This window comes from Amblyomma maculatum, chromosome 1 (assembly GCF_055883805.1).
Source record: "Amblyomma maculatum isolate TAMU_Amacu chromosome 1, ASM5588380v1, whole genome shotgun sequence".
In the NCBI taxonomy this organism is placed as follows: Eukaryota; Metazoa; Arthropoda; class Arachnida; order Ixodida; family Ixodidae; genus Amblyomma; species Amblyomma maculatum.
This window is the reverse complement of record NC_139344.1, coordinates 374,013,429-374,036,243: the sequence shown is the minus strand read 5'-3', so window position 1 is coordinate 374,036,243 and position 22,815 is coordinate 374,013,429. Positions and strand designations below refer to the sequence as shown.

General features: G+C 40.4%; 1 protein-coding gene across 2 annotated transcripts; it reads left to right on the top strand.

Moving 5' to 3' along the window:
• Positions 1-132: 132 nt before the first annotated feature.
• Positions 133-22,678, top strand: GLS (glutaminase). Of its 2 annotated transcripts, XR_014704675.1 has the most exons (17): positions 133-556; positions 2,962-3,049; positions 3,169-3,305; positions 4,586-4,715; positions 6,715-6,794; positions 7,523-7,686; positions 8,598-8,668; positions 9,203-9,235; positions 9,300-9,358; positions 9,882-9,999; positions 11,951-12,127; positions 12,691-12,822; positions 13,332-13,486; positions 14,692-14,832; positions 17,006-17,225; positions 18,526-18,608; positions 22,579-22,678. XR_014704675.1 is itself a non-coding variant. In XM_084592331.1 (16 exons), the coding sequence occupies exons 1-16, from the start codon at positions 321-323 to the stop codon at positions 18,553-18,555; spliced, it is 1,971 nt and encodes a 656-aa protein (XP_084448457.1). In that variant the 5' UTR covers positions 133-320; the 3' UTR covers positions 18,556-22,678. The 2 variants fall into 2 exon arrangements, 1 of the variants encoding a protein (XP_084448457.1); XM_084592331.1 differs by having other exon boundaries at positions 18,526-22,678.
• Positions 22,679-22,815: the final 137 nt, after the last annotated feature.

The window sequence follows — 22,815 nt, the reverse complement described above, 5'->3', positions numbered from 1 at the left end:
GTTCTTTATTTGCACTACGTAACTACACACAAAAATTATAAGGCACAATAGTACTAGTTCAAGAGGTTTGTAAACAATTACTCGGCTTTTGTTTCTTCATCTCTAAAATTAGCCGCAGAGGCCCGACGGTCGTGGCTTTGGGTTTGTTTTGCTTGTGTTTGTTTTTCCATAGGAGAATTTGAGGTCCGTGCACGAATAGCGCATGCAGTTCACAAGCGTGCTCCTCTTATCGCTGCTACCGTCGCCGCGATCCGTCAACAAAGAGTTGCGTCCTTACAGCTCATCCATCGGCCAGCTTGTTAGAGCTGTGCTTGGTCTGCATGCCTCTACCCAGATCCGGCCGGGACATGTTTCGGCATTTAGGAAAGTTCGTGCGCTACCATAATCGAGCGCCTAAGGTGTGCCCCTCAACACGGATCCTGGCGCACGCAATCAGCAGACCGCAGCAACAGCCCGTCCGACTCTTCACTCGCTACGCATCGCTTGAGACCACGTCCCATGCGAACCGGGTGTTCGTACCGGTAGAAGAGTTTAAGGAGAAACCTTTTGAAGTCAAGTGAGTTTTTCGTTCATCCTGAACAAATATGACGTTAGAATTGTGTTTGCAGGAGAACGAACTCCAGATCATTAATATAACGCAGGGATAATTCAGTTCGCAATTAGTTTAAATTCCTGCGGTATCAGCTGCCGTGATTTTCAGCTTTTCCGACCATATAACAGTTCGGTAGAATTTACAGGCAAACCTAGCTAACGCAGTCATCGAAAATAAACAACAAAGTGGATTCGTAACAAGCTTCTTGGACAAATAATATTTAGAGTAACGTCGCAGTTTGCATAAAGGTTACGTAAAAGCTGGCTTTTCTGCAGTGTCTCCTCCTTTGTAGCGGGCTTCCCTGCACATATGCATGTGGAATATCATAAGAGAAAAAAAAAAAATATTCATCACATATCTCTATTGCGTAACAAAGAAAAGAAGCCTACTTCCATCGCTATTTCAGGCGCCTCTACTGATGCTGATCTTTAACGTGCACTGATATCGCACAGGAGGCTATGGCACAGCAGACGAATGCCCGTACGGGCGTTTCGCTTCCATGGAAACTCAACCGCCGGCGATCAGAATCTAAGCTGGGCACTCCGACACATTAGTCAGGCATCTTAACCGCTGCACCCTGGCTGACACATTCTCGATGTGCACCATGGGACTCCAGAGGGCAGACATCTCTTTTCCATTTTGCTCTTGCATATAACATTTTTCTTCGTCCACTTAATTCTTTCGTGTCGACTCTGGTCGCGAGCTGTCATGTCCGCTGTCACAAACGTTCATTGCACTGTTCTGATATGCATGTACATTAAACGTAAAATATAACTGGGTTTTCAGAAATATTTGTTTGCCCTGAACCAATTGACGTACTAGTTTTGTTCAATAAATCAGTGTGAAATCGGTCAGTATTATGTCTAAGGTCGAGGTGCATTTATTTAAAAATGACTGAAATGAAACATGGCTAGCATAGTTTTTAACTCTCTCATTATATGTCCATTTTCACGTTACAGGGCAGACCAGTTTAACCTCTGCAAATTTGTAACTTACAGTGTTTGACTGCCTATAGTTGTCAGTAACTTCACTTTTGATGTAGTCTGCATACACACACACACATATTGCATGCTTATTATTGCTTGCCATTGCTTATATTTCCAGGTCACAAATATGTATCCAACAAAACAAGGTAGTAATGAGCAGAGTTCACAAATGCACTCCCAGCCACCAGCCTGCCTTATTTTTAGGAAGCATTTCTTCATTCCACAGTCCAGTTGACAGTGCAACTATCAATTTGACCTCTGTGGAATTTCCTTGTTAATTTATTCTATTCTTGTTTTCGCTTTTGGTTAGCCACAATCGTGGCAATGAGTGTTGATGGATGGCAATCAGTGCGCAGTGGTTCCAAGAGATAAACTCAGAAGAGAGGTCATGTTAGGATTGCAATTTCGGGCCCTAACTCAATAAATGCACTACTTCTTGTTTTTTCTGCAGTCAATGGTAGCTTTCAAACATTGGAGGAGTGGACGGTTGATGAACTGTCAAGCTCTTTTTTGCCTTCTCCTACGTTGCTTGAAATGAAATGCCAGCTTGCACAATGCGTGCGGTTGTAAATCACTGTCCTGCATGCTGCACTTCCTTGTCTTTGGTGACATCCAGACTGCTGGCTGTCCAACGGTCCAACTACGAGCAGCCGCTGAGCGGTAGCTGCATTACCATATGTTTCAAATTTGCTCGCTTTGTTGTGCTCCCCTCTGGTTTGCTTGTGTGCTTTTTACACCATTTTTTCTCAGTAAAAAAAAATTCTGTGTATTCTAATTGACGAACCCAGAGCACATTATCTTGCTTCATGAACCAAACCTCATGTTTTGATGGAATATTTGGATTCATGTCCTGTGTTCCAGTAGTGTATCTGGAGCAACATGATTCATGGTGGATTGCTCTGCTTTGCCCCATATAAACAGGAGCAGGCCTTTTAATCGTCTTGGTTTTTCGACAGCGCAATGAATTTTGTGCTCCCTTGTAGATTCAGAGTGATGCACCAGATCGCCAGTTTGAGTGCAGAATTACTCTTTTACTAGACCAATAGGTGGCTCAGGATATTTGGTGTCTGATATTTGCTACAGTAAACAACAAATTATCTTTGTACCTATCAACTATGCGCTGCTTCAAGGTTATACCTGTCTTACTGGCACATAATGTTCTTTTATTACTCACATCTTTTATTTTGGCTGATAGGGTTTTAAGGTTCCAAATTGACTTAGTCTGTCGGGATTGCCATAGTGGAGGGCTCTAGAAATTTTTACCGCCTGGAGTTTTTTAGCATGCACTTATACCACACAGTACATAAGCAGTTTACTGAATATCCAGTATCCAACAAGTCCATGCCTGGAAATTGTAAATTTAGCTGTTATTACTCATTTCAGAAGTGATGCCCCCGTGAACGTTGAAGACCTTCTCTTTGATATGTTCAAGGATGCAGACGACACGGTCTGCGTGGGAAAGTTCTTGAATGTGAGTACTGATCTATATTCAGGGCAGTGATTGACCCTCCTGGTCTCTTTTGAGCAGAAGATGGAAAATGTGGATTAATTTTCCCACTTAATTTTGCATTGTTCTGTTGGTCTGTGCAGGCATTGTTCACAACTGGATTGTGGAAGAATGACCCACGTCTCAAGGAAATGATGCAAAACCTGAGAAATGTCCACAAAGAAAAGTCACCTGTCCGCTCGCTGGAATCACTGAGTTTGAACCGGGAAACATTTGCACAGTATGTGGACATTTGAATGCTCAGTAAAGATCATTAGTCTATGACCAGTTGCTTTTGATTTAATTTCCGATAGTAGACGAAACTTGCATGCATACTGTAAAAGTCTATTCGTGATGCTTATTTATGGCTCCACAAATTCTTTGAATAAATATATTCTTCCAAGTGCGATAGGAGGCTGAAATAACCTCCCCGAACACATTGTCATTGAGGCTAATCCTTCCGGATTCAGACAGCTCCTAATCGACCATCTCAGCAAAAAATAAATTTTTTCCCTAAACCCCGTGTCAGCCACCAAGACCTGCAAACTGATCAGCTTGTTCTACTTCTATTTCTGCAATCTGTTTTGTTGTACATTTTTGCCACATTATGTCACGGCTTTACTATCTGAATTATAGTTACTTTTTTTTTTTCCTTTTCTTCCTTTCTATATTTATATTAATGTGTGGCTGCTGAATACCCCGTATCTCCCCATCTTATATAATTTCCCTAACAGGACCTTCAAAGGTTAATAAATGATTATTCTGATGATGATAATTATTAACACTGTGAGCCTCGAAGCTGTGTTACACTAATAGTGCCAGCTATGTATCTATTACTCTTGGCCATGAGTACATGTATCTTGGGGATACATGTACTCACTTGAATTAACTTTTTTGTCACGTTTTTCACAAATGTGGGCTTCTGAAATCTAAATCTTTTATAGCAAATGCAGGATTTGTCGCTTTCACTGCCACACACATATTTGTGTAGTGAAGTTTGCTTACGGATGCTCAGTGCTGTAATTTATTCTGCTATGTTATGGAGCTAGGGAAAGCTGAAGATTGACTGACTGAATTTCAAAGAATTTTTTATGCATTGTGCTTACCACAAGTGCAAAGCAGAGGTACATTGGTCTGGAGTGGCTAATGGAAATAAATTTAATTCATGGTAGCTGACAATTTTGGTGGAATATAAACATACTGCGAAAGTTTTGTCGAAATAGGTGCATAATTGAAGTGCTACTGAGAGGCGAGCTTCAGAGTAACATGTGCAAACTTTAAAGTACGAGTTTTCCTGGAAAATTTTAGTTGTACATCTTACACATGGATGCTTCATTTGCTCCAAGTTCTAAAAAAAAATTTGTTCATGCACTGTTTACTTTTTTTTTTTGGTAATTATTATGAAATGTAATGGTGCTGACACACTGAACATCATTTTGACCACCTCCTTAATGAGCGTCTATATTTATAGTCCCAAGACAAGGAGGTGTAATTGTTCATTTCCTCTGTTCTCGTCTACAGGGTGATTCGAGAAAACATTGTCCTCATCACCCGAGCTCTGCGGCACCAATTTGTGATTCCGGACTTTCAAGACTTTATTCGTTATGTGGAGGACTTCTATTGGAAATGCAAAGTGAATACAGGTGGAAAGGTCCGTAACATGTATGGCCCCTGTGAAGAGCACATTTTAGAGTTCCCCCCCCCCCCCCCCCCCCCTTTTTTTTTTTTTAGTGGTGCAGTTTCTTGTGTTCACATGAGAGCAAATCGTTTTTAATGGAGAAGAGTTCCAGTGTTTCCTTAATAAGCTTGTGTTGATGCTCGTACTTATTGCTTCGTCTCTCCTCTCACAGGGACATTATCTGATTTCTTAAAATACTCGTTTAGATTTTAATTTGTTGAACAGATGGATAGACACACATAATACTAAGCCGCAGTGCCATAGTATATAAAATGTCGCATATTTATATTGTTTCAAATAGCTGTTTATATTGTAGTGAAAATCTACTGAATGTGTTTGTAACAGCTGTCACAAGAGTCTTAATTCATTCTGACAACTTCCACAATTTGAGGATCTTTTTTTAGCACCCACTAGCTCGAAAGGTTCAGTGATAGAAGAAAGGCTTTCAGAAAATCAAACTCCGCTATGTACAAGCTTTTTACAGGAGTACTGCTTATGTGTATTGCTAAGGTGTTTTACGCTTCCTGGATTTGAGTCGAATTCTTACCAGAGCACTTATGTTGGACTTACCAGCCTAGAGTGAATAAGCATTTCCTTCCATATACATCCCAGCATTCAAAGACAATAAAAAGAGATGTTGCGAGGGCTGCGTTGACGTCAGCTCTCAACAAGTCCTGCCACCACCGTGTCAGAGAAAGCTTTTTAGACCAAACTGAGAGGCTTCTGGAAGCAGGGTTTCCTGACTATTTGCTGTGTAGCATAATAGAAAGCCTTGTGCTGCTGATCAAGCAGATGATTTAGAAAGAAGACTTTACTCAAAGAAATAAGTGGTTAATGGTACCATATATTCATGGCTTGACCTATAATTTGATGAAGATTGGACACAGACATGGCATCCGGGTTGTTCCAACGGCACCAAACAGAGCAAAAGGCCTGTGTGCTCGGGTGAACAACCAGGAGTTCAAGTCTAGATGCAAAACTGCGCACCGGACAAGGTACTCCAATTGTATCCAGGGGATTGTCTATCAGATTCCCTTGCATTGTGGAAAGAAATACATTGGACAAACAGGAAGATGCATTAATGACAGAATTAGAGAGAACGCTGCGGCAATAACTGAGAAGTCTGGCACTCACCTCGCAGTGCACTGCAAAGACTGCTTTATTTGCAGAGACCAAAAATGTCCAGCTGACCTTCACAATGTGAAGGTTTTGAAAAGGGTTAAGGACAGGTTAGCAAGGGAAATTTTCGAAGCATGTGCAATCAGGAACTCAGGAGACCAATGTGTTAGTACGCCTGCAGTGGTATTGCTAAGAAAGGAATTAGACTTTTTGCACTTACTGGCAGGACTTTAAAGATAAGAAAGAAGTTGGCTGCAGATGTGAAATGAAGGGAGAAAATGTGTGGGTTCTGGTCAGTATAGTTGTCAGTGCAGCGTTGTTCTTGTGTTTGTATGTGCTTCTTATGTTTGTTACCTGCTCTGCTGCCTTCTTCCAAGAAAACTGCTTATGTATAGGTTTTTATTCTTCTTACTTAAAAGGCTTTTAATAAAATTCCTAGCCTTTTTAATTTGTTCTGGCTCTTGAGACTTGCCTGCTTCAGCATTTTCATGAGTTTAAAGCAATGAAGCAGTGATTATATCATGGATTTTCACGCCTCACATGACCTCTGTTAAACTTTGACATCACAAGTATTATTGGAGTGTTGACACTACAGGACCATAATAGTATGAAAAACAATTCAGTGTGAATGTATGAATGTGTGAATGTGTGAATACAATGTGATAATTCGCATGCAGAAGGAAAGTGCAAACAAATATTTACTATCTGTGCTCTTTTTAAATTTTTTCTGGAGATAATTTTTTTGTGTGGTACTTTTCTCTTTGCTGACATTGCTTCTGTGGCCCTCATCTTAAAAAAAATGAGTGGTGTTTGCAAATCTGTGGCCCTTTTCTTTTTGTTGTTGCTGCAATAGGTGGCTTCCTACATTCCCCAGCTTGCCAAGTACAACCCAGACTACTGGGGAGTCAGTATATGCACGGTGGATGGCCAGAGGTATGGCACATGACTTGGTTTTCTTTATTATTTTTTTTTTGTATTTCCTTTTTGATTATGACTGCGTTTCTCCTAATGAGACTCAAAATGAAATTTAGTGCTTGTAAATAATGTATTCTGCTGTGACAATTCAAATTTATCAGAAACTAAAGCTATCCTAATAGTTTATTACTGTAAACTAACATAAACTCCACTTCCTTGTGTTTTTAACTGAAACTGCACCCTAACTAATGAATCTGTTTTTTCTCTTTTTGCATGTTGTTATTCATTACACAAGATAGTTCCTTAACAATGAGCAATTCGACATTATTACTATAAACTAACATAAACTCCACTTCCTTGTGTTTTTAACTGAAACTGCACCCTAACTAATGAATCTGTTTTTTCTCTTTTTGCATGTTGTTATTCCCTTAACAATGAGCAATTCAACAATACATAGCTCCGGTGAACTGGAAGGCAGATGCATTTTAAACTTTGCAAATTGCTTATTAAACCTTATTGGTTTCGTGCCTTCCTTTTTTTTTCTCTTGATAGTTTACAGCTTTTTTAAGCATTCTGCTTTGCTTCACAGCCTAAAGAGGTGTGAAGGTTGAGCCTATCACTCTGAGGCAAGAAATTAGTTCGCTGCAGAAGTATTGTAAGCGATGAAAAGAATCATTTTTTAACTTTGCAACTCGGAGCTTTGTTAGCGTATCACTGCTGTTTCTCTTCCTGGTGGTCATTTGCAGATTTTCAATTGGCGACACTGAGATTCCATTCACAATCCAGTCGTCTGGCAAACCCATCAATTATGCCATTGCACTCACCGAGCTTGGTTCGGATGCTGTTCACCAATACGTGGGCCAGGAGCCAAGTGGCAGGATGTTCAACGAGCTTGTCCTTGATTACAGCAGTATGGGCCTTGGCTTTTCATGAGAAGTTTCAGATATTTATCTGCCTAGAAATTGAATTTGACTCCAGTCTCAAGTTTCCTCATCATATGACTGACATAAAAATGAAAGCTGTTTACAGAATCTTGTTGTACAGCTTGTGTTTTCGTTTTAAGTATGCTCTAATGTCACTGTAGCATTCATTCGCTCTTTTTCACTCACTCAATCACTCCACTGTTTTGACTGCACATTGGTGCGACAAATGCAGATCATTTCTTTCAGGAATTTATGGCACTTCTTTTATTTTTCAAGAAACAGCTGATGAAATTATCCTTGTGAAAGTGTAGTAAGATTCCGCCTCACATCCAGGAGGTTCCAGGTTCTATCCCTGGTGCTGCTGGGTACCCACCGGTTTTCAATGGGTACAACATTTCCCCCGGCCATGTGCCCAGCTTTTCTCGGGTGAAAAGCTTGGGAAAGGAGTTATGGATGAAAAAATTGCTTCGATGACAAAAGAAACGAAGGGGGGGGATTGCATATATGGGATTTTGCCACATGAGGTGGACCATGGTTGTCCAATGGCGGAACGAATCACTGAACCATCGGTGGAACTTTTTAATAAACAGCCTCTAAGCCAATAAATACACCTCTAAGGCAGTCAGTTAAGCAGCTGTTGCTCGGGCTTTTTTGAAACCTGGGAGAAAAGGCTTTCGCAGTGCCCCTTTCGGGGTGGTTTATGGTAAAAACTGTCTATAAAGTCATGCTTCATTGCAAGCAGCACTCAGCTGCTCGATTTATAACACCTGGCCACCTGGCAGCATGCCATAGTAACATAATTAGTATGCATGCATAGTAACGTAGTACTGTTATTGACTCATAGTAGCAGGAAGAAATATGGCATATTGTTGGCTGAATTCCCTTGCATTCTTTTCAGAGAAGCCACACAACCCCATGGTGAATGCTGGAGCCATTGTGGTTGCCTCATTGCTGCTGTATCTCATTGAGGTGAGACTGCTCAGGAGGCACTTGCTGCAAGACCAAAAAGAAAATTGCGAACCTTTGGCAGTATTTGTTACACTTAAACACATTTATTTAGATGCATACACAGTGGCTGCTGTCTGTAGAGAAGTGACATTTGGTCTTGGATCTGACAGAATTGCTAGCTGGACATTCATGTTGTAATTATATCTAAACAGGTCAAGAGATGCCTGTGTCAATGAATGTGACAACGTACAGCCTATATGCATTACTGGTACATTGTGTTGGCTTGTGGTGGCATTCACCTTCACTTTCAGCGCAGGGCTCACAGCTCCTGTGTAGGTGCCACTCTACCTTTGTGCGTTATACATGTAGCTTGGAGCATCCAGCAACGTTCCTCTTTGAATTTTTGTTTTATTTCCTAGTGACTGTGGCAGCTGTATTCAGCTATGTTTATCAGTAAGCGACAATAATCAGTTTAAATTGTTGCAGATATTAGAAGCTGTATCTGTTGATCACATATATTTCTCTTCTTACCTATTTTGTTTTGTTTCCTTGCAGCCAGAAATGAGGACATCAGAAAAATTTGACTGGGTATGTTTATGTGTTATTATTTGTACTATACTTGTTTTTTAACACTTCCAACTGTAATTTTCAGATGCTCCAGTACTATAAAGCAGTGTCAGGTGGCGAGTACCTTGGCTTCAACAATGCCATGTAAGTAGTTCTATTTAAAATTTTCTCTCTCTCTCTTGTGTGTGTGTGCGTGCGTGTGTTTTGAAGTGATGTTGGTTTTCCTGGAAAGCTTCCTGCTGCTGCTGTCTTGGATGCTATAGAAAGGTGCAAGACTTCAGATTCATATAGAATTTTGTGTTGCTAAATGGCTAAAGCTGAAACCTCTGCATTTGTAGTGCAGTTATTCTACAACAATCAACATTCAGATGCTTACGGTCAGCAACCCAGAGTGTGACTGTTATTAGATAACATTTATGTAAGCTCACTGATACTAAGAACAAAGTTTCCAGTCATCATGCAGCCGTTTAGGTACAAAAAAGAGCTTTCATGAACACATGAACCTCATACCTTTTTTTTAGCCTTGAGGGATAAGAAAACATTACGTATATTCTTTTCAGCTGTGTGGCCGTATTGAAAAAGGCCCTAGATCTCTCTCATCTAAGCTTTCTTGTAATGCTATTGTGCATATTTTGATTTTGGCTGCATTGGTTCTTTCACTTTGAAGATTCCTCTCGGAGAGGGAAGCAGCGGACAGAAATTATGCTATAGGATTCTACATGAAGGAGAACAAGTGCTTTCCAGAGAGAGTCAACCTCAAGGAGACCATGGACTTCTACTTTCAGGTAACATCACAGTATGGCTTCTTTTGAAATTCTGCCAGCTGTGGAACTGGGGCATAGCCTACAAGGCCACATGAGTAGTGGTGTTTTTTACATGTTTGTACCAGAATTATCTCCTTGCCATTTAAATTAATTTTTTGTTTACTATTGCTGAAGTGGTGTAATGCACTGTGCATAATTCAGGTTACAGAGCAAGGCTGACCTTGAACAGTTTTTTTTTAATGCCATGGACTGTGAAACAATGCACTTTTTTGCAGAGGAAAATTATTAAATTGCTTTTATAGTTATTAAACAATTAATCTAATTACAAACATTAATTGCATTATGGAAAATGGGCGAAAAAACTTTTCATATCCACATTTGAAGCTTACGTTCAGTATTTTTTCTTTCACTGACTTTGTGTCTCACCATCAGCCGGACTATACCCGCTGCAGAGCAAAGGCCTCTCCCATATTTCTCCAATTAACCCAGTTCTGTGCTAGTTGCATCGACCTGACCCCTGCGAACTTCTTAACCTCATTCGCCTATCTGGCTTTTTGCCGCCCCCGCTGCGCTTTCCTTCCTTTGCAATTCAGTTTGTTACCCTAAGCGACCATCAGTTATACTCTCTTTGCAATATGTGCCTTGCCCATGCCCATTTCTTCCTCTTGACTTTCACTAGAATCTCATAAGCCTGAATTATTTCTCTGACCTACTCTGCCTGCTTCCAGTCTCTTAACGTTACAGCTACCATTTTCCACACCACAGCTCTTTGCATTGTCCTCAACTTATGTAGAACCCTTTTGGTTAGCCTTCACATTTCAGCCCCATGCGAGCAAACCATTCTTGTTTTGTACAGTCGTGAGCAAAAGTGGAGAGACCACGCTAACTGCTACGATTTCTTTCTTGATGTATAAAAATATGTGCTACAGAAAATTGCTTGGGCAAGAAGGCAAGTATGCTATGCATGGTACCTAATGCATTTCTCAGAAATAACTGTTTCACTGTCAGAAAAAGCTGGCGGGTAGTTTTCTCAAAGCGCATGGTCTCTCCACTTTTGCTCACGACTGTACATACAAGCATCCATGTTGATTGCAGTATTGTTAATTTTCGAAGTGGTTAGGAGCAAAAGAGTAGGAATTTCCCAACTGCCGCAGGTGACAATGCATGCCTGAGCTCAACTTAAGTAGAACCCTTTTCGTTAGCCTTGTGTACATTGTTTGTATATACTACGTGTTTCTTGCTTCCCTACTGAAGAAGACGTCTGCTATGAAATTGAGTTAGAAACAAGCACAATAGCTGACTTGGTTATAATGAATCCTGAGGCATATGCTGATCTTAGTGGCAATATATTGACAGTTTTTATATAAATTTAAGTGCAGAAACTCACCTAACAGCAGACTGTATTGTTTGTTTTCAAAGCACTGGAACCCTAGTTGACAGGACTGCTAATAGATGTGTAATGGTTATCTTTAGTGATGTGAGCCCTGTGGAGTACAGCTAGATTGACAACAACAATTATGCAGAAAATGAAAACAGTACTCATGTACTGTAAAGCGGTGGATATCTTTGTGACATACTCTCACAGGAATTTTATGCTGTTCTTGCTGTGGCATGCCGCATGTTATATTAAGTGAGTCTGTCATGCGGGTATGGTACTAAGTGCATGATCTTGCCCCGACATTAAAGCTATGCTATAGAAATAATATGTGAAAGGGAAATGCAAGGCGTGGGGAGAGTGTTCAGCTCAACGGGACTTTTCAGTTCTCACTGCACTTTCTAAAAAATCACAATCCTCGACAGCTGTGTGACAAAACTAAGAAGCTGACAGTCAAAACTTGGTGCTTGCACTATAAACATCTTTTTCTTGTCAGTTTGTTTGACTTTAGTTGAAATAAGGATTGCTTGAGTAGATTTTGCATGGTAGGTTGTAAATTAAAAGTTGGTCATATATGCTCTTACTATTCCTTTTCAGTTGTGCTCTCTCGAAGTTAACTGTCAGTCTGTGAGCGTCATGGCGTCGACACTGGCTAATGGTGGAATCTGCCCTGTTACGGGCCACCAAATCATGAACGGAGTATCCTGCCGAGACGTCCTTTCACTGATGCACTCATGCGGCATGTACGACTACTCAGGCCAGTATGCCTTCAAGGTAAGATGGCAGGTATACTCATCTTTTTTTTTTTTTTTTTTTTTTTTTCCCAAAAGACCCACTGTCTTTCTTCTTTTTTCCTTAGTGATACTGCATTTGCCACAGCTGCTGATGCTTGTGTTATTCTCACTTTATTCCTTTGCTAAGCATGGTCAGAAGATGAGAGCTACCTTATTAGTCGAAAGAGAATGCCTTGTTCCCAGTTTGATTTAAATTAGCTCTCCCAATGAATTGCTTCTTTTTTTCAGCATTTTAATGACATGTAGAGTTGACTCCTAGCTTTGACGTTACAGTTCATTTCTTCAGTAGAAGCAAATAAAAATTAATAAAAAGGCATACATTGCAATCAAGGCTGGTTGCAAATTGAAAAATAAACACCACCTCTTTAATGAAGAGTCAATTTGTGTAGTATCATTACAATTAGGTGTTCCTCTAACAAGGGGCACACCATACTGTCCTAACCTAAATGCCATCATGGCTTTTAGTTGTTTCCTTGCCCTAAGAAAAAGTTGCTTGTGGCTTGCATACCAGCTCTCTAAGCTCCTTATGGACCTTTGGCACAGGTTGGCCTGCCTGCCAAGTCTGGTGTGTCAGGTTGCACCATGGTGGTGGTACCCAATGTGATGGGCATCTGTCTGTGGTCGCCCCCCTTGGACGTCTACGGCAACTCTGTTCGGGGAGTCCAGTTCTGCGAGGTCAGCCTGCTTTTCTGTCCCTCATTTAGTGTAATCCACAGATCAATATTTCTAGATAAAAAAAAAAAAAAATTGCCCTTGCAAACTGCTTCCACATTGTTGAATGTTTATTGTCCTGGTATCTTCTTCATGTCTTACAAAGAGGTCACCGAAGCGTCAGCAATGTAGAAATATTCACCGCAGCAAATTTAATCAGATGAGGTGCAGTTATAAAGGATGAAGGCAGATCTTCTCGTCATAACTCTGTAGCCTGTGTCAGTCCTGTATACATAGTCCAGAAGCTAAATTAAAATACTACATGTACTTGTTTAAAGGTGATTACCACTGAAGACACCACAAGAGACGGCTGTCAGAACAGAGTAGTTGCAAAGAAGCAGTCCGACCAATAGTGCGAGACAGATACATGGTGCATTTACCAACAGAATTATTGGCTGGGTTTAATTCACTACATGAGTAAGAGATACTGCTACTTCTGGCAGTTTTGCTTAATTGTGTTGGGTGTTGTGCAGGAATTGACCCGAGTGTTTAGCTTCCATCACTACGACAACCTGCGTCACATGACTCAGAAGAAGGACCCCAGGCGACAAAAGTATGAGACCAAGGGCCTCAAGGTTGTGAACCTGCTCTTCAGTGCTGCCAGCGGAGACGTGACAGCAATGCGCCGGCAAGTTTGCTTGCCTTTCTCTTTTTTTTTTTGGCGGGGTGGTGAGGCTATCAGCAGTCGCCACTTGCAGAACGAAGCTGTATTAAGTAAAAGAGCCCCTACTTAAATCTGCCCATGCGGTAGTCTTAGATTTAATCGCTGTACTATGCATAGTTCTATGTATGCAAAACGAGAGCACCTGCTTCTGTGTTCATGCTTCTTCTTAATCTGTTTCCAATTTGATCTTTCACTATCGGTTTTGGAAAGCACAGTGCTTTCATTTTGAGATCGTTTTCAGAAGAAGAGAAAACTCAACTTGTTAACATATAAATGCAAAAGCATGGCCGGTCATGAAAGATAAAAATACAGTACTGTATTTGCAGTTTTAATTGAAGTACTTTAGGTTGTCTGTGTCTGTAGAGTGTCTACGCTCAGCAAGTGCTTTCTCTCCCTGTCTGGCCTTGCCTTTTTTTTTTTTTTTTAATGTCTACTTCAGCTAACTATGAATGCCCCTAGGATGTCCACTGAATGTCCAACCATCCAATATACTTTCTGGATGCCTGTGTGACTTCCGCAACATTTCATGTTCATTTTGAGGTGCCAAGTGAGAATCTGCGAATGGATAATAGATTTTCATCCTAGATATTGAATAAGTTTCTAACTCGCCCATTTGCCTACCCTCACAAAAACTCTTTATTTATGGATGTGGAACAGACGCTCACCATGTCTGCATGAATCTTAAAACAACCATAGGAATGTAATCAGAGACTCAATTTTGGTCTGGATCTTTAACAGATAAAGGTTGTGTACAAAAAACAAACGAACAATAAAAAAAATGAATGAACATGTTAAGAAAAGCACAGAAAGCCTGGCTTGCGTAAGGCCGGTACAGGTCAAGACAGAATGCAGAGAAGAAAAAAAAGTGCAGAATATGGGTCAGGTATCACCGACAGTAACACCAGCCAGTGCAAATAAAAAAGCTGCGGTAAAATGATAAAAAAAAAATTGTATAAGGTAATACGAGCATCAAGAAAGAACTTTGATGAAGGAGTGGTGGGTAAAGCAAACTTTTCCCCTTCTGTATTTCCCATGGATATCTGTGGATGCTTAGCATTTGCACCATTCACCTTGACTGCTAGCAGGATCAACAGTGTGATGGGACCTTGTACCGTGCATACTGGCCTGGACTTAAGAATTTTGGCTAAGACTTGAGTGTGTCTGTGCAGCCACTACCTGTCAGGTATGGACATGGGGCTGAGTGACTACGATGGGCGTACGGCCCTACACTTGGCTGCTGCTGAGGGCCACCTCGAATGCGTCGAGTTTTTGCTGAAGATCTGTGGTGTGGATGCCATGGTCAGAGACAGGTACAGTACCACCAAGCACAGCGTGAACAATTTTCAGTGCTTCCAATTTGTGCTCTCCTTCTTACTAATTTTGCAGTAGAATTCCTTTATAGTAAAGTCACTAGAACTGGCACAAATCTTTACTATATCAGAGTCTTTACTTACATCAGTTCTTGGTGACGACATGACCCTGAAGATGCTGCCTGTTAATTAAATGGCTACCTGCTAAGCACGTCTTGTTGATCTATGAAAACAAAAACAAAAAAACACTAAAATACCTTTCATCCCTCTTTATTCACCTCTTTGTGCAATTTTATCTTTTCAGTTAAAATATATTTTTGTTTACTTTGTGGATGTTTCTATTTAGCATGAATGAAATATGGCTAAGAATGAAACTAGGTTTGCCTTCATGTGAAGCCTTGCATGAACATTGTAACATCATTCACTATTTCTGTCATTTAAGAGGCAATAGATGAGAAATGCGCAACAGCCAAGCGCGGCAAAACAACACAAGCCACGCCTCCAGTTCTTGCCACCGCTGCTTAGTGCTTCTTGCTGCACAGTGCTGCAAATGTTCGGTCGTTTCTTCCCTTTCCTGTTTTTCGCTGCACTTTTACTCTCCTTTACTTTCTGAACAGACTGCGTCACATTCTTTCCATTTTCGTAGCCAGATTTACTTTTTTTTTGGCTACGCGCCCAATGCTTCCCTCACGGCTCCAAAATCTGCATAAAGTTGGTTTTTTCTCACAGTTGCAGAGCCTGGGTGTAAAGCCAGTTAAAAAAAAAAGTACTCAGTGCTGTTTTCTTTCTTTCTTCTCTCTCTCTCTCTTTTTCGGAAAATAATCATTTGCCTCACAATCCTAGGTAGCGTGGGCTCGACAATGTCATTTCGTGGGAAGTATGTCGCCACAGCCAGACGCACTTTACTATAACCGATATTTATCGAAAATGTCTTACTATAAAGGTGAAAAAATGTAATGTGTAGAAGATAAACAGGGACGTCACTCGCACTTTACTATATCAGAGTTTACTATAGCGGGGTTTTACTGGAGTAATATGGCCACAGTGTACAGCCACGTGGCATGTGGAGATTTTATTATTGTTTTTTTCTCAATTGTGCCTTATACTCGTGCATCAGCACACTGACTGCAGTCAAAGAGCTGTTTGAATGTTTTCTCTTCATGGATACATATGCCAAATTTCTCTCTCGTGGTCAAGTGATTTGACCATCAAATTTCAGAGTCCTAATCTAGCCCTGTCCAAAATCCAAGAGAAATCCAAAATCCAAAAGCTCTAATTGTGTTGTTCTTCCAGTGTGAGAGAGAGAGAAAACTTTTCCCTTTAGCCACTGGAGTCACAGTACCTATGAAGCAGTTCATGCAGCCTGTTGTTGGAGTGCTGTTTATTCTATGCATACTTTTGAGGTTACGTAAACCTTATTCATTGTTTGCACAGAGTGGCACGAGCAGCGCGATAAAATGTATTGGTCTAAGCTATGCAAAAACTGGGAATCAACTCTGTAGAAATATAATCTCACTTTGTCTTGAAGCACTTCATGTTTGCAGGCAGAGCCTTGCCCAATTCTCGCTGCCTGCATTTGAGTACATTTTATAACTTCTTCCTTTCAAAATATTCGCTGACTTGCATTGTATATTAATTGTTTATGCCTTTTTCTGTTGATGAGCCCTGGTAATCAATTTCTAGTGCCCACAGACCTACCGGTCAGTTAGTGTTGTACGATTTTTGGGTTTGCAAGGTTGTAAACCAATGGAGTGATCTTGTCAGTACCTCAAGCTGTGCGCTAGTAATTAGAGAATTTTAACCAAGGTTTTCCTTGCATTACTTTCGTGAGTAAAGCAAATGCAATAAAACTCTCAATGAAACTCAAACTTGAAGGGTATTGAAACAGTGTTCAAATTTGAGTTAAAATTGACAGGAGTCTTGTCTGTACACTTGTTGATGACAGGGCCAAAGCAACAGTTCGAACAAAGCAGCATTTTTAATTGAACGAGCCTCCGAGAGTCACCTGAAAGTTGATCCCTTGTCAGACCAAAAAAAATTTCACTGCACCAAGATTCCTAACCATGAATAATACCTTATGATTAGTGATGTATTCGTGATGCCATGTCTCAACTCTTTGTTCTGTCTGCTTCCATGGAATGAATTGCGTCTATATTCTTACCTGCTTTTGTAGGTGGGGTCACACGCCGCTAGATGACGCTCGCCAATTTGGCCACGCTGCCGTGGCCGACTACCTTGCCAAGTGGGAGGCGCCTGCCTCGTCGTGTGAGGCAGAGAGCATCACCAAACAGCAGCAGAAATCACAACAGCCTCAGACACTGCAAGACGTTGCCGAAAGCAGCAGCACACCACCTCTGCCCAATTCAGCGGAGAGCAACGGCACCACTCGTCCCGTAAATATTCCAATCTTGCGCAAATGAGCCGCAAACACCATTTTCCAATCCATGCTCCCGGAGAAGAAGCCTTCTCCGGCATGGCTGCTGGCCAAGTTCAGCGCAAAATAGCCGTATTCCCCTTTTCTGTCTTATTGCGGTGAAATATGATAGCGGCTGTGTTTATATGTGGCTGTAGGCACTACTAGTACTATATAGGCACAATCACCAACTCCTGTGATAAACTATCAAATACTGCACACTTCTTTCCATCAATAGTTTTTATTTTCCCCCCTCAGGGTATCTTCTTTGCCTTGTGTTGTGCCCACTGCTTGCCTCTTTATAGCCTCTGTGGATTGTAGCATATACAACTGATTGATGTCTATACTTTATTTCGTTCACACTTGCTGCTGGCTGTGGCATCACACTTAAAAGCAACTATAGCTTTCACTCGTCAAAGCACATGTCTGAGTGCATTTTATGTAAGTTTATTTATTTATTGAACTTGACATTCAGTTTTAGGAGGTCCAAATCAACACGTAGGCCTGGTCGTGAGCGCAGTTTTTGTCCAGCTTGTTTGTGTACAGTGTGTAGTCTTAGTGACAGATCTGTTATGCCCATTACATCTGCTGGCATAGAAGCGCTTTTCTCCTAGTGGAACAATTTTAAGCAGTTGTGTTAAGCTGGAAATATTTTGTACTGGCAGGCGTCTTATGCAACATTGTATTTACGAGGTTGTTCAGGGTTGTGGCATGTACGAATGAAAGGTTGTGCTGTATAAAATGCAAGAGTGCGGTGTTGCCGCTCTGGGTACTGAAATGTGCTAAAAAACTCCCTTTCTTGCACCTGCTCCTTTTCTCAAGTGTTGTTGAAATGCCTTTTGTTCACCATTATCATGAGCTGAATCTGTGTGATTTGTTGCATATGATTGTATGTCTTTTTAATTACTTGGTGACCACCATGTTTTTTGTTGGTTGCAAGCTGATTTAAAGGAGTTTTGATTGTTTTAGAACAAATTTTGTTGTGCCGTCCTATTTGTCGAAGACCGGTTGTTTAAGACAAGTGCTCTGTATTTTAACAGTAGTTTCAATCTTGCTTTACGTTTTTATGCCTCTTGCACATAGAAGTGTGTACGAGCCATTTTCTTAATTTTGACTGCTTCTTTTTGTGCAGTGCCAGCATTTTCATGCACTTTTATCTATAGCGTAAACAACTGCAAAATGAGTGCGCTATATATGGGCATACTTTATTACTGAGTTAACATTCTAGTCATGTGATCATCAAGGCTGAGCTACTGTTTTTCTTTTTCTCTTCTCGCTAGGACATTGCCAGTTTTAAGGGCAAAAGGTGAATGGCGTGACCAATCTGCACCGGGAGGGACTCCCTGTGTCTGTATTTAGCGGCGTAAGTCGGGAAGTATGTTCTCTGAGAATTGCCTCCTACTAACACCATTGGTCATGCCCACTAACGTGCTGCCCACAGGGAAGTCCATACTATAATGGGCTCCAGCTTGTGTATTATAGTAGCTTTCCTGGCAGCAAGCAGTCCCCATTCATGCTTTTGCCCTTTCTAACATTGCCGTTCGATCTAGAGGTGTTCACAGTATAGACCTCCCAGAGAGTCCTTATTTCTACTTTCTTAAGCGGTAATAGGGGATCAGAGGCAAATTCAAATAGGGGAGTAACGAGGTTGCATTGCCTTTTTTCCTCATCAATACTTTCTAAGTATCTCCCTTCCCATGAGATCTCAGGTCTAAACTGTCTTAATTTAGTGACTTCAGAATTGCAAACATTTCTTCTGTTTTTTTGGGGGGACCACTTTAGGTTTGTGTGGATTTAATTTTACACCCACAAGAGCAAAATTTTGAATGACTGACAGAACTAGGTTCTTTAATTTTGTTCTTCTGTGAAAAGTTCGAGGAACAGCAGAATTCAACATTTTTAGAAACCTAACTTCAAAGCAATGCATCACTGCAGCAAGAATAGCTGTCTAATTCTGAAAATTTGGAATTCGCAGCATCCTGGTGAGGTCTTGCGCTCACCCAAGTTTTGACATGCTGCTGGATTGTGATTTATTACAAGCAATTATCAGCAGATCAACAGTATACTGTGCAAACCAGTGATACAGCTGCATATTCCAATACTGATGTGCCGAACATCTTTGTATTATCTACACTGAAAACTAGAGCTGGGGCTATAATCTGAAGCAGCCCTTTTCTTTTTTTTTTTTTCTTTTGGAGATGAAACTTTAACCACAAGTCTTCTTTTGATTTGGACTAGAACCAGATGCGATGAAAAAAATCAGAAAAGATAGCAACACTTACCATATGCAATTTTGGTAATGCTAGGTTGGTCATGTCTGATGAACTACCAGCAGGTAGCAATTACCGAAGTGAGCAGCCATCATTAATCTAATTTAATAAGTCTTTTGTTGTGTGAAGCAAAAATAAATGTATTGCCAAAACATTGCCAGTCTTTGAATATCATCAGAACATCTTTAGAATATGCATTGTACCTTCTTTTTGGATGTTCTGAATTTCCTTAGGAAATCCAAACTATCCAGATAGAGATTTCTTTTTTTGATATTTCAGATTTCTTGAGGAAATCCGAAAATTATCTCTGGATATATAGTAAATGTCCATCGGACACTGTAATTCCTATGAATGATTTTAGTTCGTCAGGGATTGTAAAATATATACTTCTCAATTATTTTGACCAAAATGCAGCAGAAAAGAAATGCTTTCTTAAAGTCTCATGCTAGCATATATATATATATATATATATATATATATATATATATATGGCATTGAAAATGCATTGTACAACAAAAGCTTTTCACTTGAAAACTTCATTTTATACACGCCCCTACATTATTTGCTATGTCATACAGTCAGTTGTGCCTGGATTATATTGAATTTAAAGGGGATTGCCAAATAATTCAATATACCAGAATTCAATAAATAAAAAAATGGCTGTAAGTTAGCTTATTTGTAAACTAGAAGCAAGAATAGTACCCACCTGGGTGACGTGCAGTCATGTGGAACGACTGGTGGTATTGGAGTTTGATATATATAGTGTATTTTAAGGCGGTCATCTGTGTATTCAGTATAGTATGTCAATGTGAAATATCTGGCGTTTTTGACATGGCTTATTATAGATTAAAACTGTAAGAATCTTCAATTTAAGAATGTAAGAATCTTCAATTAGGCATCTTTCGTGTCAGCTTAAAAACAAAAAAAGCAAAAAAAGAAATCTTTCCCTTAGACTCATTCCACTAATGTTGACATTGCGTCCCTATTTGAACACATGCTGTCAAGATGCTCTCTCAGTACATTGAAGGTTTCTGAAACTGGGATGCAAACATATTATTAATGAGTACCTTTCGGACACGCAAAGGGAATACTTGTGTAGTGCAGGTTGAGTGAGGAGAGATCGTTTCAGGATATTGCCCCCGTTATGTAGTAAACAAAAGATATGAATGTTATCTAAAGTGCATTTAATGATAGGAATGCTGCCTGTTATCACTACTGTTTGGTTTGCTGAAGTTGCTGCACCTCTCATTGCCGCCATTTATTATTTTTTTAGTCAAGAGCTTCGAATGCCTGTGTCACATTGTATACTTAACAGTGTTAGTGTAACACTTTTATCTGCATTTTTTCCTGCTGCTAGTCGCCTGCCCTATTGGCACCTTGTTTTGAATTTTGTGCTTGCATGAATGTAAGTTTCCTCTTGTTTCTCAAATTTGTTTTTATGGTTGTACCTGTGTAGATTGTTTAGAACTGAGTGAGCTGTCTTGTTCATGTGATGTTTAATGGAACCATAATGTTGTCAGGAACAATCTGTGTAAGTAGTATATGCCCCTGATTTCTGAAGGTTTTCATTTCCAGTGATGGCTCTTTGACTGTTCCAAGGAGCCTGTGGCTACTTTCAAATAAGTGTATCTTGTCAGTAGACCTACCTCTTAATCAATACATACAAACATTTTAAAAATATATTTTATTTTATTTTTAGTGCCATATATTGTGCTTTTCCATGTTCTGTAGTGAGGCAAGGTTTTTTTTTTAATATGAGGAGAACAGAAAGGATAACAGGTGGAGAGTGTGTGGGCGTTGGTGCTGGTATGTTCTGTTCAACTTCTTAAGCTCGCAAGGTGATGGGCATGGTGCTTTATGTATAGCCTGAGTGTGAACCTGTCAAAGGTACTTCGTTGCGTGATAGTGATTGATACAACTCTTACTGTAATGTGGGCTGGCATTTTCTTATCTTCTCTGAGACTGCTGTTCAGAATTTTGAATATTGTAAGAAATTTTGGAAATGTACCATGGTATCTGGGAGAGGATGCACTCATAGGTTGATCCTGGTCATGGCAGCTACATTTTAATGATGGTGAAATGCAAAAATGCCCAAGCAGTAAGATTTTAGTGGACACCAGATGGCCCTACATTGTGGTTGAAATTAATCCAGAGCGTTCTGGTATGATGTCCGTTACATTAAAAGTTAATTTTAATAAAATTTTATAAATAGTCAAGTGAGCAACTGAGCATTAGTCACAACCTCAGTGAAATTTGGTTAGAAGAGCATGCCATGTGAGGAGTTATGCAAGCATTTGAAGCAATGTGTGACGACCCCAAGTGGTAAAAATTTCCAGAGCCCTCTACTATGACGTCCCTATTGCCCGAGTCGCTTTGGGACGTTAAAACCTATAAACTGTCTGTACACTCAGTGGCATAAAGAATGAAGGGCCTTATGGTAGCCTGGTACGTCCGACAATACTGTTGCCCATGGATACAAGACATCGATTTTGGTCAAATGCGTATTGTTTAGCACATGAATATCTTTTACTAATTCTTTTGAAACTGTGGCTTCACCTGTGCAAAGTATGTTGCTAGGCAAGTTGGTTAATCATTGTCAGAGAAAGAAGGCTAGCAGACGACGGACAAGGATGAGCGCATGTGTGTGTCCTCCTCATCCTTGTCCGTCGTCTGCTAGCGTTCTTTCTCTGACAGTAGCTTGACCTGTATACCAATTTCTTATTCCCATGTCAGCTTGGCAACCAGAAGAATCGAGGCATGCAGCTAGGATCAAATGACATTAATTGTGAAGAAACTTATTTTGCCACACTGTCTGTTGCACAAACTTGGTGGCAATGGCCAGTTAATATCGTGACAAGTTGTCCTTCATCATGTGGCAATTCTGGTGCTTGCTGGGCTTTCTTGTCATCTCCCAAGTCGTATAGTTTGGTGTATCAGCCGCGCAAGCGTTGCTTGACTGTTTCATTTTGTGAAAGTAATAGTTACGGAACTTATGAAAATGCTTTTTGCAAGCGAGTGTTACAGTATTTTTACTGTGCGATTGTTGCGCCTGTGATTCTTCAGCTGCTTTTTTCAGCTGGCATTGCTGTGCGCCTGACGTGACAGCCTGTGATCAGAAGTTGGAGGACGACTGCTTGCACGACATTAAATGAAAATGACGTGACAGTATGTATCAGTGTGTTCTTTTTCTCAATGCTCAACACCTGCATGCAGCGTTGAATATCAATCTAGAAATGAGACACAAAAGCATATCCCTTTCCGAGCATAATGGTTAGATGGTGCAGCAGTAGTTGTATGCAG